The sequence below is a fragment of the Salmo trutta genome, chromosome 17 (assembly GCF_901001165.1).
Source record: "Salmo trutta chromosome 17, fSalTru1.1, whole genome shotgun sequence".
Classification (NCBI taxonomy): domain Eukaryota; kingdom Metazoa; phylum Chordata; class Actinopteri; order Salmoniformes; family Salmonidae; genus Salmo; species Salmo trutta.
Genome location: NC_042973.1, coordinates 13420940 through 13440539, shown reverse-complemented (window position 1 = coordinate 13440539; position 19600 = coordinate 13420940). Strand labels below are relative to the sequence as shown.

At 43.3% G+C, this 19600-nt stretch overlaps 1 protein-coding gene, 1 long non-coding RNA gene and 1 pseudogene across 2 annotated transcripts in view; 1 reads left to right on the top strand and 2 right to left on the bottom strand.

The window, feature by feature from the left end:
* The window catches only part of LOC115151623 (zinc transporter 7), a 37379-nt gene extending 35615 nt beyond the window's left edge, over positions 1-1764 (top strand). Inside the window, exons 10-11 of the mRNA XM_029695711.1 lie at positions 21-170; positions 654-1764. Of these exons, the coding sequence (XP_029551571.1) occupies positions 21-170; positions 654-701 (198 nt within the window). The 3' untranslated portion in view covers positions 702-1764. The remainder of the gene's footprint in view (positions 1-20; positions 171-653) is intronic.
* A 573-nt stretch (positions 1765-2337) lies between these two features.
* LOC115151624 (uncharacterized) lies at positions 2338-3183 on the bottom strand. The gene is made up of 2 exons (XR_003867333.1): positions 3098-3183; positions 2338-2962 (listed from the first exon to the last, which is right to left on the bottom strand). It is a non-coding gene; the product is annotated as an uncharacterized LOC115151624 (long non-coding RNA).
* Positions 3184-5894: 2711 nt separating this feature from the next.
* The window catches only part of LOC115151260 (diphthine methyl ester synthase-like), a 47437-nt pseudogene continuing 33731 nt past the window's right edge, over positions 5895-19600 (bottom strand).

Sequence of the window (19600 nt, the reverse complement as noted above, 5' to 3'; positions counted from 1 at the left end):
AAATCTGTGTGTGTTTGCAGGTGCAGCAGTTACAGGGTGTGTACAACCTGCAGGAGCCTCACTTCTGGACCCTATGCACAGATGTCTACATCGGAACACTCAAGCTGCTAATCGCACCCGATGCTGATGGCAAATGGATTCTTAGCCAAACGCATAACATTTTCACACAGGTAGGAACGGAAGCCATCCCTTTGTAATTTCACACACATGGCCATTCTCCTACAAGTACACACACTGATTAGCCAGCAGCAGATAGGAAACCACAAAATCACTGGTAACATTTGAAAACAACTGCCAACTGTTCAGCAGATGAAAGGAAGTTGCTCCTTGGTTTATGGGCAGATCAGTCTTGTTCAAGTCCAGGTGGAAGGTGTGAAACAAAGATGTAGCAGCCAAGTTCCACAAGCTGGGTATTAAGAGCTCTGCCATGACCACTATACTGTGTTATTAACATTAGAATGACATTACACCTGTACTAGGTAATGACGGGCCACAAATGACCACTATACTGTGTTATTAACATTAGAATGACATTACACCTGTACTAGGTAATGACGGGCCACAAATGTCAGAGACATGAAAGGAAAAAATCTTCACTGTGACGGATGTTGATGCAAAGCTTGACTGTTTGTCTCAATTGTACTTATCCACAGGCTGGAATACGGCAACTGTATGTCCAGATTGAAGTGGCAGCGATGTAGGGGGACTCGTTCCTCTCTATGTCCCCGGGAGTCCTGGGACCAAAGCCCTCTGTGCTGCTGTGGGGGTTCCTCCCCGCCATGTTCCCCCCCACATCTCTCTGGGTCTCAAAGTTTACATCCCAAACCAAGGACCAAGACGGAAGCAGCTATAGGACAAGTACACTGACTTTTGGGAGGAAACAAAAAAACGATGGAAACCAAAACTTGCCAATTATGCGACGTCTGCGAGGAAAACAAGAACTTTGCTTCAGACACTGCACACCCACACACACACCCACACCCACACCCACACACACACCCACACCCACACCCACACACTTCAACCCATTCTACTGTTTAGGACGTTTCTTTGTCTTAATAATGTCTGAGAACTCACGGGCCATACTGTATGTCTTGGTTAGATCCTTTTTCCCATTGAGATGGGGTTTTAATTAAACTATTGTCTGATAGGAGTTTAAGTACACTTCAATGGATGTTTTGTGTTAAGCCCTGCAATCATGTAAGATCCATCAATAATCAACGTTTGTACATCTATCATACCAGTCCCACATAATTAACTAGGGGGCATATTCCGTTTGGCCATTTAGTTGCACTTTGCACACTTGAGCCATTCAACTGTCATTCTGGGTTTCTTAAGTGCCTTTTGAATCAAATAATGGACAATCAGTCATATCCTCATGTGAGAAGCCATTAGTTTACGTATGTGCGACTGGAATCATCATGTCCTTCAAGACCCGGAGGGAATCAGACGGCGACATGGGTCTTATTCCAACTCTTTGGTTCCATCTTTGATCGAACATCCTTTTGAGAGTTGTCAGGGTAATATTTCCTAAGGGAAAGTTGTAAGAATTCCTCTTGACCACGCTTGACATAATTCCCTGGACGGCACACAGCAGCTTTATTTGAACCATGAACAGCTGCTTACCACCTTGTCATAGGGGGTGGTTGAAACAGATCAAAATGAAGTTAGCCTAAAACCCAGGATTTTGTCCTCAATAAGTTTGCAGTTGGCCAGTTCCAATCTTCTTTTGCAATGTAATAAATGATTTTACTGCACATTTTATATTCTCTCATTATTTGTGTTGCAGGAATGGAGGGTGACATTGGATAATAGTTTAAACTTCACCTTGAAAAGCTTTGGCTAAGCTTGTGGTTTGGCTAAGCTTGTGTATCTCAATGTTTGTTTAGTTCCACTGTTAATTGTTACATGTTTGACAGAGGTGCTGCATGTCTTTAAACAAGGAAATTGCTCTGTTTGTCATCCATGATTTCCTATCTGTAAATAATTACTTTACCAAATCTCACACTCTTAAGGCTGGTTTTACAGACCCAGAAAAAGGTGGCTAGCATTCCAGGTTGTCTTTTTTGTAGTCGCGCTGTGCAACTCCGATTGCCTAAGAAAATAACAATAGGAAGTAGCAAACACTCGTAACAATTTGATCACCTAAAAGCATTCTCTTTGGATAATCTCTATTAAAAAGGGGTTTTAAAATCCAGGAATTGGCTTAATCTGGGTCTGGGTAACTGGCCCTAAAATAACTGATTGCATTTGCCTTAGTCTGTGTCATCATTTTCCAATAATAGACTACAGAACAGCTTCACTTTTTACTAAGACACTGATGTTACTGAGCAGTTGTTCCTCCATGACTTTTTTCTTCATTTCCTCAATCGGGTTAATGACATTTTATGACACACACTACAGACAACGACCAGCGAGCGTCAAGATAATTTGTTGACCCTGGTTCCAAGGCCATAGTGAGATTAAACTACCGGATACATTGGAGTATTCAGAGTACAATAGCCCTAAAGTAATCACTGGCTCTCCTTTTATGGCATGATGTTGACCCATCACCCAGACCCTACTGCTGCATTTGTGTCATTCATCTGTTAGGCGAGTCAAGTCAACAACGGTATGGATAAGAGTTGGTAGGCCTATACAACACATGGCCCTGGGTGTAACTGTCTCAGACTGTCTTTGTGGAGAACCTTCAGAGATCCTGAGAGTCAGTCTTGAGATGGGGTGTGTGCATTAGGAGCTGTACGTTGAGATGTCTGTCATGAGGTCCTGCAGTATGTCGGGGATGACGGCTGACAGACAAAGCATGTCTACCTCCAGCGTGTGCAGGTGACCCATCACGATCATGGAATGTAGCGGGCCGCCAGGTCACAAGACACCAGCTGACAGAGGGTCCCCATGCGGATGACCTGGTCCTCAGCTCCCACCCTGGCCAGACCCACGCATATCTTCTCCTTACTGATGACTAGAGGGAGGGAGAGAGACAATCAGTGGTATTGCTTTTATGTGTACATTAAAAGCCCACATCTTCATTTGAAAAGCAATGAAATGGCAGCCCTGGAGGTCTGGAGTAATGTCAGGCCAATGGGTTCATACTGACCAGACCTACAAGTCACAGGAAGTCGTGGCACCTTAACTGGGGAGTACGGGCTCATGGTAATGGCTGGAGCGGATTGTTATCATTCCATTCTCTGTTCCAGCCGTAATTATGAGCCGTCCTCCCCTCCGCAGCTTCCACTGCTACAAGTGCTGTGGAGGAGACATCTTGTTCGGAATTTAAAAGCTGCATCTAATTGACAGGTGTAGACAAGACAAGCCCTTTGTAAGCAGTAAAGACATTCTTTGTAAGCAATAAAGACACGGCCTTATGCCAAGCACCCAGTACTGGCATAACATCGCTATTTTATTTCAGCACATTGAAATCTAGCTGTGTTTTTTTTGCCAGTGCTTCATTCTGGTGCTGAATCAGAACTATACTGAACAAAAATATAAGCGCAACATGTAAAGTGTTGGTCCCATGTTTCATGAGCTGAAATTAAAGATACCTGTAATTTTCCATAAGCACAAAAAGCTTCTCTCAAATTATGTGCACAAATTTGTTTACATCCCTGTTAGGGAACATTTCTCCTTTGCCAAAATAATCCATCCACCTACCAGGTGTGGCATATCAAGAAGTTGATTAAACCGCATGATCATTACACAGCTGCACTTTGTGCTAGAGACAATAAAAGACCACTCTAAAAATGTCAAGTTTTGAGGGAGCATGCAATTGGCATGCTGACTGCAGGAATGTCCACCAGAGCTGTTGCCAAAAAATGTTTATGTTCATTTCTCTACCATAAACCGCCTCCGTCGTTTCAGAGAATTTGGCAGTGCCTCACAACCGTCGACCACGTGTAACCAATCCAGCCCAGGACTTCCACATCCGGCTTCTTCACCTGCAGGATCGTCTGAGACTAGTCACCCGGACAGCTGATAAAACTGAGGATTATTTCTGTCTGTAATAAAGCCCTTTTGTGGGGAAAAACTCATTCTGATTGGCTGGGCCTGGCTCCCCAGTGGGTGGGCTTATGCCCACCCATGGCTGCGCCCCTGCAGAGTCGTGAAATCCATAGATCAGAGCCTAATGAATTTATTTCAATTGACTGATTTCCTCATATGAACTGTAACTCAGTAAAATCTTAGAAATTGTTGCATGTTGCGTTTATATTTTTGTTCAGTTTATAATAAACAGTGGAGTCTCATGTAAATCTCCTACAGTCAGAAAATGCCTACAAGAAAAGCGATATACAGTTGAAGTTGGAAGTTTACATACACCTTATACATTTAGTAAAAATTGTCTTAGGATCACCACTTTATTTTAAGAATGTGAAATGTCATAAAAGTAGAGAGAATTTTTTATTTCAGCTTTTATTTCTTTCATCACATTCCCAGTGGGTCAGAAGTTTACATAATTAGTATTTGGTAGCATTGCCTTGAAATTGTTTAACTTGGGTCAAACGTTTCGGTAGCCTTCCACAAGCTTCCCACAATAAGTTGGGTGAATTTTGGCCCATTCCTCCTGACAGAGCTGGTGTAACTGAGTCAGGTTTGTAGGCCTCCTTGCTTGCACACGCTTTTTCAGTTGAGACTGGTGTTTTGCAGGTAGGCGTCTGTTTCTCAAACTAGACACTCTAATGTACTTGTCCTCTTGCTCAGTTGTGCACTAAAACTTTCAACAAATGATTCCAAGTTACTGCATTCTTTGGTTCATTACATTAGATTTAAAAAAAAAAACAAGTGAACAAAACAATGATATTACAAAATGCTAAAGTAAATAAAATACAAAGACAAAACTGTCAACATACCAAGATCATGTTGTACGATGTAGGAAGTGGTATGTCCTGTCTGTCAAATGCAACTTTGCCTGTGTGCTTCTTTCTATTCCGGGTTAGAGCCAGTTTGCACTGTTCTGTGAAGGGATTAGTACACAGCGTTGTTTCTTGGCAATTTCTCGCATGGGAATGGCCTTCATTGCTCAGAACAAGAATAGACTGAAAAGTTTCAGAAGAAAGATCTTTGTTTCTGGACATTTTGAGCCTGTTATCGAACCAACAAACGCTGATGCTCCCGCTACTCAACTAGTCTTAAGAATGCCAATTTTATTGCTTCTTTATTCAGCACAAGTTTTCAGCTGTGCTAACACAATTGCAAAAGGGTTTTCTAATGATCAATTAGCCTTTTAAAATGATAAACTTTAAATAGCTAACACAACGTGCCATTGGAACACAGGAGTGATGGTTGCTGATAATGGGTCTCTGTACGCCTATGTAGATATTCCATTAAAAAACAAAATCAGCCGTTTCCAGCTGCAATAGTCATTTACAACATTAACAATGTCTACACTGTATGTCTGATCAATTTGATGTTATTTTTATTGACAAAAAAGTTGCTTTTCTTTCAAAAACAATTACATTTCTAAGTGACAACAAACTTTTGAACAGTAGTGTGTGTGTATATATATGCACATATATATGCACCAGTAAATCTGGGAGAAATATAGACTGAACAAGGAGTTTACAACCTTCCTGACGAAACCGATATATGATACATGAAAAGCATTAGTGTGACATAAGATTAACTGTTGTCCAAAACAGTTGATTTACAAAGTGAAGAGAGCAGTCATACTTCTTTTTTGATAACACATGCAGGGGATTAATATACAAAATGGCTTTCCAACACCAATAACAGATTGTGAGTCCAAGTCAAACAAGCTAGTGTTTCATAACTCACTGGCCTGGCCCGTCTCCAGCTGCCAATACAGTACGTATGTTAAGTGAACGTCTGCAATAAACCTGAAAGCTGCTCCGTTTGAGGCACGCTGGGTGAAAACACTGACCAGATATAAATCAGACTTCTCACTCCCAGACAGCCCAGCACAGGAGAGGGATAAGGAGAAAAACGTACCTCATCAGGTTCTCCATGGACTGCTCTTTGACTCTGATATCTGGAGGGGGGGGGGGGGGCTCTAAGGGGTGAAGAACCATTCCACAGATGTGGACCATTTGTTTTTTCCCTTAAACTGGCCATGAACAACCTCTTGTCAAATGACCCAAGGCCAATCTGATTATCTGTCTCTTTCAGCCTTCTCTGGTCACCTTCGCACCATTACATTTTCAGGAAAATGCTTCTGGAGAATGCAAAACCACACCAGCATAATAGTCATATATCATTTTGTTGAGTAAAACGAAACATCAAATTTCACTGACGCTTACACAAAGACCATCAACAATGGTCCTGCTAGTTCCATTATAGTGATGGAGATTCCCTCTTTGTCATGTAGAATTATGGAGTACATGTTGTCTGAGGGAGTCATCATGATAGATGACCCAATCAGAGTAATGCATGCCTCTGCTTTTGTTATCTGCGCTTCTTCACCCTTTTGGGGTGGGTAGGTGACTTTGCTAATGCCAGGCTTCCCCAGTTACACAATTGAATAATGGGGTTAATGTCAATGTGGTTAACATCAGAGAGCTCGCATATATACAAACCCACACATACACCCTTCTGCAGCTGGGGACACATAGGACACTTAGGGGAGTGACCCTAAATTAAACAGACTCCGCTTCAACCAGCATCCATTACCTCGAATTATAGGGCTCTCCCGTGTGCACTTCGCTCGCTCAAATAAATATAAATGATGAGCTTTCGGGCCATCTGCCTCATAGCCGCCTCCCCATTACAGAAACAAACAGTCCGCCATTGTGACTGTGATTGAGGCCTGTTTAATATGCACCCAGGGATGGCACACAGGGGGAAGGTCTGTTTGTTTCTGCTCCAAATACAGTCATATTATGAGGGCTTTGTTCAGTCCCAGCCTCCCAAGGGTGAAAGTGTGTAGAAATGAATGACACACACAAAATCAAAAATATCAAATCAAACTTCATTTGTTACCTGCGCCGAAAACAACAGGTGTAGACTTTAACATGAAATGATTAGGTTGGAGTCATTAAAACTCGTTTTTCAACCACTCCACAAATTTCTTGTTTACAAACTATAGTTTTGGCAAGTCGGTTAGGACATCTACTTTGTGCATGACACAAGTAATTTTTCCAACACTTGTTTACAGACAGATTATTTCCCTTATAATTCACTGTATCACAATTCCAGTAGGTCAGAAGTTTACATACACTAAGTTGACTGTGCCTTTAAACAGCTTGGAAAATTCCAGAAAATTATGTCATGGCTTTAGAAGCTTCTGATAGGCTAATTGTCATCATTTGAGTCAATTGGAGGTGGCCTACCTTCAGGGCCTACCTTCAAACTCAGTGCCTCTTTGCTTGACATCATGTGAAAATCAAAAGAAATCAGCCAAGACCTCAGAAAAAAAGTTGTAGACCTCCACAAGTCTGGTTCATCCTTGGGAGCAATTTCCAAACGCCTGAAGGTACCACGTTCATCTATACAAACAATAGTATGCAAGTATAAACACCATGGGACCACGCTGCCGTGAATCCCAGAACAACAGCAAAAGACCTTGTGAAGATGCTGGAGGAAACAGGTACAAAAGTATCTATATCCACAGTAAAACGAATCCTATATCAACATAACCTGAAAGGCCACTCAGCAAGGAGAAGCAACTTCTCCAAAACCTCCATAAAAAAGCCAGACTACGGTTTGCAACTGCACATGGAGACAAAGATTGTACTTTTTGGAGAAATGTCCTCTGGGCTGATGAAACAGAAATAGAACTGTTTGGCCATAATGACCATCGTTATGTTTGGAGGAAAAAGGGAGAGGCTTGCAAGCCGAAGAACACCATCCCAACCGTGAAGCACGGGGGTGGCAGCATCATGTTGTGGGGGTGCTTTGCTGCAGGAGGGACTGGTGCACTTCACAAAATAGATGGTATCATGAGATAGGAAAATTATGTGGCTATATTGAAGCAACATCTCAAGACATCAGTCAGGAAATTAAAGCTTGGTCGCTAATGGGTCTTCCAAATGGACAATGATCCCAAGCATACTTCCAAAGTTGTGGCGAAATGGCTTAAGGACAACAAAGTCAAGGTATTGGAGTGGCCATCACAAAGCCCTGACCTCAATCCTATAGAAAATTGGCAATGCTACCTAATACTAATTGAGTGTATGTAAACTTCTGACCCACTGGGAATGTGATGAAAGAAATAAAAGCTGAAAGAAATAATTCTCTACTATTATTCTGACATTTCACATTCTTAAAATAAAGTGGTGATCCTAACTGACCTAAAACAGGGAATTTTTACTAGGATTAAATGTCAGGAATTGTGGAAAAACTGAGTTTAAATGTATTTGGCTAAGGTGTATGTAACTTCCGACTTCAACTGTATATAGTCTAATGAGTGTGTAAATGATGTGTGTGTGTGTGAGTGTGCATATGGTGTGTATATATATAGTCTACTGAATGTGTGTAGGGTCAGTGCAAATAGCCCATCCTTGACAAGGATCGACAAGTTGTGCGTTCCGAGATGCCGTTCTTCATACCACTGTTTTATTGAGCCATTATTTGTCTGTTTGTGGCCACCCTGTTAGCATGCACAGTTCTTGCCATCCTCCTTCGACCTCTCTCATCAACAAGTTGTTTTTACCCACAGGGCTGCCACTGACTGGATTTCTTAGTTTGTCGCACCATTCTCGGTAAACCCTAGACAGTGTCATGCGTGAAATGCCCAGGAGGGCGGCCGATACTGGATCCGGCGCGCCTGGCACCAACCATCATACCATGCTTAAAGTCTCTTAGGTCACTTGTTCTGCCCATTCTAACGTTCAATCAAACAGTAACTGGATGCCTGTCTGCTTGCTTTATATAGCAAGCCATGGCCACTTCACTCACTGTCTGTAGGCGCGATCTATGAACGGGGTGGTGTATGCATACTACTCTGTACAGATTTTCCACTTTGTAAATCTAGATGTTTGTATTGATAACTTCAAAGAGATTGTAGCACTCACCAATCAGGCATAGTGTGTGCATCCCTCAGTCCCTGTTCTTCTTGATTTTACCATAGAATCTTTCCGGTCTCCAGGTGTCTGTCCAGAACACAATGGACACTGTCTCTCCAAAGTTGTACAGCTGTCCAAAAGAAATGTACACAACATGATTTAAAGCTAGAATCCTTATTTGAAACAATAACAAAGCAGCCACCCTGCCTCTGGTTTGGTAAAAAGCTGAGGGATGGGCCTGGAGAAAGGTAACCACTTAAATTCATAGAAAGAGCCATGGATGACCATATCATGACAATATTTTGAACCATGTTGAGAATATACCGTTTTTGTTTACATTTACATTGTTTACAAACATTGGAGTAAAACAAGCTTATATTTTACGTTCTGATGGGGTACAACAGCAGTGGGCAAGAATGGTCAGTTTCTCAAATAAAGAGTTTGTGGTTCTGGTTCACTTGTCTGAGAATCAATGCGTCTTAGTGCTCCTGTGAGCTTATCGATTGTGTGTGTGTGTGTGTGTGTGTGTGTGTGTGTGTGTGTGTGTGTGTGTGTGTGTGTGTGTGTGTGTGTGTGTGTGTGTGTGTGTGTGTGTGTGTGTGTTTTTAACTGACTTTGTTTTTCAGTGTGTGAAAAATCACATGGCAAAGACATGCAAGCATGCAGACCCAAAACATGCACTAGGACACTACCTAACCCACCCCTTTCCCCAATAAGCTAACACAAGAGCACTACAGTGCAAGAACAAAACACTGTTTGATAGGGCCGGTCTGATAAGACACATTAAACTGGCATTTTCATCATATATTTCTTACCATTTAAAAAGTGTGACGTAGAAGTCCGTCACTGGCCGCGGGCAGCATTTGGTACTTTAACGCACGCACACATTCATCACTCCTCCCTGCTCCGTTATCAGATAAGTTAACAATGTGGGTCGACACACAAGTTAGCTTCTCTATCTTAGTACATACATTTCACACTTACTTCAGTAACCGGTTATGGTATAAAGAAATAAACAGACAGGTGTTCATATTTAATATAAGCAATATTTAGTATACTTATCGATGTTGTGGATGAGCGCGGTTGTTTGTTCTGTTCCTCTCTCTCGCCATCTCTGTGGCTTGCGGGTGTGCTGGATGGGGACCCGAGCTAAGGGAATTGGGCTTACTTTGTAGTGCCTGTCCGGAATGGCTCATTAATGTAAATGGGCATATTGGAAGACACTGTCAGTAGTGATGTAATTGTGTAAATGTTATATTGTGATGTTGTTTCATAAACGTGTTGCAATGTATATATTTTGGTATGTTTAGATAAATGGAAACTGTAGGTTGAATAGGTAATTGCTTAATTAATTAGTGTTAATTGTTCTGAGGGGAGGGGCTACCCCTACAAAAGGAGCCTCTCTTTCAGTTCATTGAGAGGCATGTTGGATTGAGCTGTGGATGGGGCAGCATTGTTTTTAGCGGTCCCATAAGGTTTGATGGCAGTACTGTTGTTTTTGTTCCGGAATCACTATGTAAATAAACACCTTTGCACAGAAGAACTTTTGCGACTCTGCCATCTTTTTATTTTTTATAGAGGTTAGGTTTTCCAGTTTAGCCTTCTGGCCTACTCTACGTGACATATGGTGGCAGCAGTGGGATGGCGCACCGCAAATCAGTGAATTCCAACAAGAGAGGTAAAGGAATGCGTACAGGATTGCGTTCTCAGCAGCAGCATCAACTGTCAGAAAAGGTAATTGAAGTTGAAACGGGGTGGAATACCATGGAATCTTCTGGTGAAGAGGTTAATTATGAGAAACTAGGAGCCCGACCAAGGGGCCAAACACAACCAGAACTGTTTGAGCTACCGGTTGAACCAGCAGATACAGCCATAAGAGACCAGCTGACTGAAGGAGCAGTTGGGGGACCAGAACCATACCCAACCATGGTAGCCCTTTTCCAGCAACTTTTCACCTGCCTTGAGAAGAGGGACGAGGACCTCAAGCAGGAGTTCCGGGTCCTACGCCAATCTATCCTCACAGCTCCTCACCAAGCGGAACTCATCAGTGAGAGCCCAAGATTGGGTCTGCCAACACCAGGACGACAAAGGCTTGACGCAGCAGGGAATTCATCTCGACAGCAGGCTCCCCAAGCAGTAATGAGGCCAGCACCAGGAGACCAGTCCAGCAGTGTTAACGTTCATCTTCCAGCATTCCTGAGGAAGGAGCCAAAGATGCCCTCATACCAGCAGGGGGAGGACATTGAAAACTACTTGCTGAGGTTTGAGCGAATGGCCAAGACGTGGCAGTGGCCGGAGGTAGAGTGGGCCTGCAGGCTTGTCCCATTGCTCACGGGAAAGGCCTTAGAGGCTTACACAGCAATGGATGAGGGGCTGTCCAATGTCTACAAGGGCTTGAAGGAAGCGCTACTGGTGAAGTTTGACATCTCCCCGGAGACCTACCGTCAACGCTTTAGAGCTGCATCGACGCCATCGGGTGAGTCGCCGACAGAGACGTACCACCGCCTCAAGGGTCTCTACCGACGATGGGTTCGACCAGAGGAGAAGACACAGGACGAGATCGGTGAGGTCATCATCCTCAAGCAACTTCTACAAGTTCTACCACACGACATTCGAACCTGGGTACGAGAGCACGAGCCCAAGGACGTGCTTATGGCGGCCAAGCTTGCGCTGCAGTACCTTAATGCACGTAAAGGGGGCCCACCACAACCTGCAGCACCCGCTCCAAGGAGTCTCAGAGATACAAGGGACACCTGAGATGGTGGAGGTAACTCTGGGGGTTATGTGTCTGGGAGGAGGGAGGTAAGGGATCATGCAGTTCGCTCTGATGGGGGGGGTCTGACCTGTTTTTACTGCCGACAGCAGGGGCACAAGGCTTCAATGTGTCCGCTACGTAAATCCAAGCTCTCAGGTTACTGTTATGTGCCCAGAGAGGGGGATGGAGTTCAGAATAGACAGACTGGGGAAGGGTCAGTCTTGGTACCTGTAAAAGTGAATGGTAAAAGTCTTACTGCAATGATTGACACCGGCAGTTCCCTGTCGTTGATCAGAAAATGTAATGTACCTGTTAATGACATTGATTACGGACACCAGACACTGATCCAATGTGTCCATGGTGACCAGTCACAGCAGCCCACAGCTGAACTCACAGTGGAGATTCAGGGTCAGAAATACCTCCTCAATGTTGGGGTAATGGAGAAGCTACCTTTTGAAATTATTTTGGGGAGGGATGTGCCTGTACTCTCTGATCTGTTGGGAAGTGTGGGGGGTCAGCTATATGAGCAGTCAGTTTGCCAGTCTGATGTTCAGGTGTCATGTTCAGTTGTCACTCGTGCCCAGGCCAAAGCTGGTTTACAACCTCTGCCTGACTTGTGTGAGGGGGGAACCAAAGGGCCCAGAAAATCACGCCGCCAGCGGCGTCTTGAGAACTATGTTGGAACCCCTGTACCTGTTGCTGACGTGTCTGGGTTAGAAGTGCAATGGGAAGTTCCACAAAATTTTGCTACACTGCAGAAGTCTGATGCAACCTTGAAAGGTTTGTTTGATAAGGCCTTAGCTGGGGACAGCCAATCTTCATGTGGGGGAATTTACACGGTAGACAACCACATACTCTACCTTGGGTCAGAAGCAGATAGCAGGAAGTTAGTGGTGCCATCTACATGTAGACCACTTGTTCTCAACCTTGCACATACAGTTCCATGTGCAGGCCATCTAGGGCAACGTAAGACCTATCTTAGGCTAGGCTCCCGTTTCTTTTGGCCCTCCATGTATACTGATGTACAAACATACTGCAAAACATGCCCCACGTGCCAGAAAACCAGTGCTGTCCGTAGGTCTGACCGGGCTCCTCTATGTTCATTACCAGTTATCTCTACCCCATTCAAGAGAATTGCAATGGACATTGTTAGACCCTTGGAGAAGAGTAGTGCAGGTTACAAGTATATATTGGTGATCTGTGACTATGCCACCCGGTTCCCCGAAGCCTTCCCACTCCGTTCCATAACCACTCCAAAAATAATCAGTGCTCTTGTTCAGCTATTCTCTCGTGTAGGAATCCCAGATGAAATCCTGACGGACCAAGGCACAAACTTCACTTCACGACTGATGGTTCAACTCCACCGACAGCTGGGCATTAAAGGCTTGAGGACCACTCCCTACCATCCCCAAACAGATGGGCTCGTAGAGAGATTCAATCAAACGCTCAAGAACATGCTGAGGAAGTTTGTGGCTGACACTGGTAAAGACTGGGATAAGTGGTTACCCTTTCTGCTTTTTACTTACAGGGAGGTGCCTCAGGCATCGACAGGTTTCTCGCCTCTATGGATGGCCAGTGCAGGGACCACTGGACCTGCTGAAGAATGGCTGGGAAGGTTCCCCAGTAGCTACCTCAGGACAGGGGATTGTCCAGTATGTTCTCCAGATGCGAGACAGGCTGGAGCGGTACCGAGAGGAAGCTAGGGCAAACCTTCAGCAAGCACAGAAGGCCCAGAAGCGAGGTTATGACCAGCACGCTCGCCACAGAGAGTTTAAGCCAGGACAGAAAGTCCTGCTCCTCCTTCCCTCGTCTACCAGCAAGCTCCTTGCGCAGTGGCAAGGGCCGTACCTAATCGGGAGGAACCTACGAGGTGCTGCACCCGGACAAGGGTAAAGAGAAGCAAACCTACCATGTGAACCTCCTCAAGGCCTGGGAGGAGAAAGAGGAACTCTCCAAAGGGAAAGTCCTTTCTGGTCCGCAGAGTAGAAGAAGAGGACGAATCGGACGAACCCCCCACAGAAGAACTTTTGCGGCTCCGCCATATTTTTATTTTTTATAGAGGTTAGGTTTTCCAGTTTAGCCTTCTGGCCTACTCTACGTGACACTGAGTAAGAGAGCAGTTGTAATAGCTAATTTTAGACATCTATTTACCTCTTATTTGAAACCAATGTCAAATTGTTACACTAATGTTTTACAAAATATGCTAATTCTCCACCCACATATTCCAAGTAATCTGAGCTCAAATTGGTAATTTTTAAAATGTCTTATTAGTAGTATCACAGGGAATACATTTAAAACAGAAAGGTCAATTCTACAGGCAAATATAGTATAGAATAGTATACCCTCCCCTGAGGGAGATGGTGAAACACAGTAGAAACAGTACGTGTTCCACAGGCAGGGAAAACACACCAAACCTTGACCCCATCCGACGGGCATTGGGCACTTCATTAGAAAAGCAAAGCCTCCTTCTCTTCGGTCATTGCTCACTGGCAATGGCTTTGAGATGCCAGATCGCTTCCAATTAGTGCGTCTGATGCGCTCCACTACCCACTAATGAAGACCCTGGCAATTGCCAGCACTGACGTTAGCGACGCTAATCTGTGAGTTACTGGAGAGAGACACAGCTGTGCTAAGCTAGCAGCCCCCACATCAGAGGCAGGGTGGGACAGCTGGGCCCGCATGCTCACAATGCTCCCCTGACAGGTCAATGCAGGGCCACATTATGGATGTCCTGGACTGGCCTGGACATTCAGCGGGATTGGTGCTGCTCTGCCGTCTCAGTTCATAGACTATGCAAGGATATTCTTTCCCAATGGCATTCATGTTCTTTGATTGCTTTCATGGGACGTTGCTACAGAATGGTTAAGATGAAGGGGCTTAGTAGACCAGATGTAATATGATGGCTCTTTTGACAAATTTTGACAATGTTTGTGGGGATGTAGTGAGTTTTAGGTTACAACATTGTTATGAGAATTTTGTTCCCAATGTTCATAAACTGAACTTCAATTAAACTACTCAGTCTGCACCCCAGAGTTTGTAAGGTTCTGGTTAAATGACACAGACGGAGGCCCAGCCTACAATAGTCAACCAAGTTTATTCACGAGAGCTCTGAATATCATACAATGTACACAGCCTTTTATACCTAACATTTGGTCATACCCCTTACAGATGCCTCCTCCTCTTCTTTAACACTGTCAATGCTTATTTACAAGTCTTCTCCATCACATACATTGCTTATCATATCCTGCCCCATGTTACATAATCTAATGTAAGCCTAAAGGTTTCTCCCCTCCCTGGGTGGGGAGACCTTCTTCCTGTTATTAGTTTCACAGTGGTCACAAGTTGTCTGCTGTCTGTTAACAGTTCCCCTTTTTCCTTGAATGTCTTGCTTACATTGCTAAATCCTTAAGCTTAAACTTTTCCTACACACACACATTAGTACCTTCATCTTATAATCACTTGGTTATACATTTTCAGGATGAAATCATTTAGTCAAACCTTTAATCATAAAATTTTCATTACAAACATGTCTTTGAGTGGACGTACCTGGAGGCCACAGCATTCAACTGCGTTCGTGGAGGCATTATGGATGACCCTGCATTGTATTCCAGCATTCACTTCTCTCAGGACCATGTCACTGTGGGTGGTGGCGGTAGAACCAAATAAACATCAAGTGTTACTAAAAACATGGCCTGATGCTGCCTTAGAAACCTGACAACAAAGCAAAAGTCTACCATTTCACTTTGCTGCTCTATTTCCATTCCAAACCAACTGGCAGTTTGCTACAGTAAGGTTGGTTTTGGATGTACTTTGGGCAGTGAGACTCATTGTTCGACTGCTTGATTTCTTTATTTCAAAAGCCAAACTTGGCCCAAACAGAATCCTTGGTTTTTAGATGTCATTAACTTTATTAAACCCCAACATTCCTTGGAGCAAATCGTGACCATGATGGAAAGTGGAGAATTTGACTGAACCCTCGCTCCCCTCCTCCTGGTCAGTGGTTTTGGAGGGGAAAAGAGCAGAGACAAACATTCTGCTGATCTTCACCAGGACATTGAGTACCATTCAAGTGGCTCTAGCAGATGGGAGTGCAGTACAATGAATCAGTGGATCTTTCCAGAGACTTTGCTGTGTTTACACAGCAGTTAGGTCCAGTTTTGTCCTAGTAGTTTTCATAGAACATTTCCCCATTGGCTTAGGAGGAAAATAGCTGCAAAAACACTTTGCTTAATTGTGTGGTGCTCCGTTGAACATCGCAGTCATACCAAACGATTTTGTGAGATAGTGTTTTTGTAGCAATTTCAATTAGTTCCGTTTCCATTCGTATGGAAAGCAAGTGGAAACTGCAGTTGGTAGCCATTGCGGACTGAAACATACCAAGGTCATGAGATTTAAAATATTTGTGGCATGCGATGTTGCTTAAATGATGGCAAGCATCAACTGCAGGTTTAGAGGAAAAACAGTGGTGTTCATCAAAGCAACTTATTTCAACCAGTTTGTAATGATGTTATTTCAACCAGATTCTAACCTGTTTATAATGAGGTTACTGTATATACTTACTAACTTATGATGGTGAGTGATGTGTGTACAGTATGTGTGATATAACATCTCACAATAGTCAATCACGGTGTGTCAAGAAGTGTTAGTACATTAATTTCATTAGAGCAGTGTAAACAGGAAAAGTACATTTCAGTCATTTAGAAGATGCTTTTATCCAGAGCAACTTACAGCAAGTGGGAATCAAACACACAACTCTGGCATTTCAAGCACCATGCTCTACCCACTGAGCCACAAGCGACGATATGTTTGGACGTGTGTAAGTGTTTCTCCACATCAGCCTGAGGTAAACATGAATTTATAATGATCAGATGGAGATCTCTCCTTAGCGTAAATATATAGGTCATGATAGGCACATATACAATAAGTCATGTCATTCCAGTTGACATAAGCTTTTTATATAAAAATGAAACATTTTAAGATGCGGTTATGACACTAAGCACGTTTCCATCCACAGAATATTCACATGAAAATCTGTCGCCAATTGGATGGAAACTTAGCTACTGTTAAGGATGCGTCATGATTTTGAACAACACTTCAAGTAAAGTGTTACTGATTTGTTCTGCCCACTGCCAGGGAGACATGATTTCAAGAACCACAAGATGCATTACACTGATGCTATTCACTACAGTAGTAGGATGGCACCTGTGAGACATATACATGAGGGACTTGGTATAGTGAAGTGTGGGGACATGCTCTCCTGCGACAGAGGCGATAGTGTAACAATCCTAGGCTCTTTAAGATTTCCCCCAAGTCGGCTTGATCCTATTGGAACAGGGGTGAGACAGTTTGGCTAAGGCCAGGGCCTGCCACTGTTCACTGCAAGAACTTTTGAAACTAGCCTATGAGTAGTAGTCATGACATAGGTTAATGAACAACTTTTCCAGCATAAAAAACAAGTCCAGTAATCAATGGCCTCCCTTACACAAATGGATCTCCCACCACAAGATATTCCACATCACTGACCTCAGACTCTTTCAGGAGCTCATCAGCCTTCTGTTCCACCATGTCCCTGTCGGCCAGTATCAGCTTCCGTCCATAGTCCTCCTAAGGTCAAAGATCATCACACTCAAAACACACAATGTCTTTGAATTTGCTTGAAAAACAGTGGTGTCATGTTATATGCAATAATGGATTCACTTTATCTGATGGCAACCTTTGTCCCCATTCTGCCAGCTTGAGCTGTTGTTTAGCAAACATACAGTGTGTCTATAAACTATACAATTTGTGACCTTTACTCCATTTTTAAGAAAACACTAGGAGTAGGAACTATCACTGAAGCCGCAGTCTGTAAGATTTCCAGCCACTCACTACAATGGTAATTTCAGCTAAAGAAACATGAAAGTAATGTTATACCAATACTCTTGTTTTGATCTGAAACTAGAAGCAAAGTCAATAACGTGCACTTCAGAAGGGATTGTACCCTGATGCAGCTATCACCTGCTCTGGACTACATGAGGGCTGACTTCAAAATGTACAGGTGATTGAGGGATTGTAGCATGCTCACAATATCACTGTCAGTCTGTCACCGCATTCACAAGTAGTACATAATATTAACCATACCAGTGCATCTTTGCCAACTGTCAATATGGACGTGTAGGCTTCCTGGTAGACACAAATTCATTGCTTTACAATTTCTAATCCCTTCACAGTGATGTCCTTTGCACCTACTAACCCAAGCCCAATAAAGTACAGCTTCGTAACTCGTTTTAACAAGTATCTTGACCATAGAGTAGGCTAGCTAGCTAAAGTGCTAAACCTAGCAGAAAAAAGACCGCTGCAGTTTTAAAATGGTCCGGCATTAGTTATGACAGAAAATATACAAGCTGGTACATACAACATGCTTGCATTCATTAAAGAATTCACCTAAGAATACAAAGCACAATTCTTACAAAACTGTTTGAAGCCACTTGGCATTAAAAGCTTGTGTAGCCACAATACGCTTTCACATACAGTACCAGTCAAAAGTTTGAACACACCTACTCATTCAAGGGGTTTTCTTTATTTTTACTATTTTCTACATTGTAGAATCAAAACTATGAAATAACACATATGGAATCATGTAGTAACCAAAAAAAGTGTTAAACAAATCAAAATATATTTTAGATTTTTCCTAGTAGCCACTCTTTGCCTTGATGACAGCTTTGCACACTCTTGGCATTCTCTCAACCAGCTTCACCTGGAATGCTTTTCCAACAGTCTTGAAGGAGTTTCCACATATGCTGAGCACTTGTTGGCTGCTTTTCGTTCACTCTGTGGTTCAACTCATCCCAAACCATCTCAATTGGGTTGAGGTCGGTGATTGTGGAGGCCAGGTCATCTGATGCAGCACGCAATCACTCTCCTTCTTGGTCAAATAGCCCTTACACAGCATGGAGGTGTGTTGGGTTATTGTCCTGTTGAAAAACAAAATGATAGTCCCACTAAGCGCAAACCAGATGGGATGGCGTATCGCTGCAGAATGCTGTGGTACTGTAGCCATGCTGGTTAAGTGTGCCTTGAATTCTAAATAAATCCCGACACTGTCACAAGCAAAGCACCCCCACACCATAACACCTCCTCCTCCATGCTTCACGGTGGGAACCATACATGCGGAGATCATCTGTTCACCTACTCTTCGTCTCACAAAGACACAGCGGTTGGAACTAAAAATCTTACATTTGGACTCATCGGACCAAAGGATAGATTTCCACTCGTCTAATGTCCATTTCTCATGTTTCTTGGCCCCAGCAAGTATCTTCTTATTGGTGTCCTTTAGTAGTGGTTTCTTTGCAGCAATTCGAACATGGAGTCCTGATTCACACAGTCTCCTCTGAACAGTTGATGATGAGATGTGTCTGTTACTTGAAGCATTTATTTGGGCTGAAATTTCTGAGGTTGGTAACTCTAATGAACTTATCCTCTGCAGCAAAGGTAACTCTGGGTCTTCCTTTCCAGTGGTGGTCCTCATGAGAGCCAGTTTCATCATAGTGCTTGATGGCACTTCAGGAAACTTTCAAAGTTCTTGAAATGTTCAGGATTAACTGACCTTCATTTCTTAAAGTAATGATGGACTGTCGTTTCTCTTAGCTTATTTGAGCTGTTCTTGCCATAACATGGACTTGGTCTTTTACCAAATAGGACTATCTTCTGTATACCAACCCTACCTTGTCACAACACAACTGATTGGCTCAAACGCATTAATAAGGAAAGAAATTCCACAAATTAACTTTTAACAAAGCAACCTGTTAATTGAAATGCATTCCAGGTGACTACCAAGTACAGCCAAGAGTGTGCAAAGCTGTCATCAATACAACAGGTGGCTACTAGGAAGAATCCCAAATTTACAATAGAT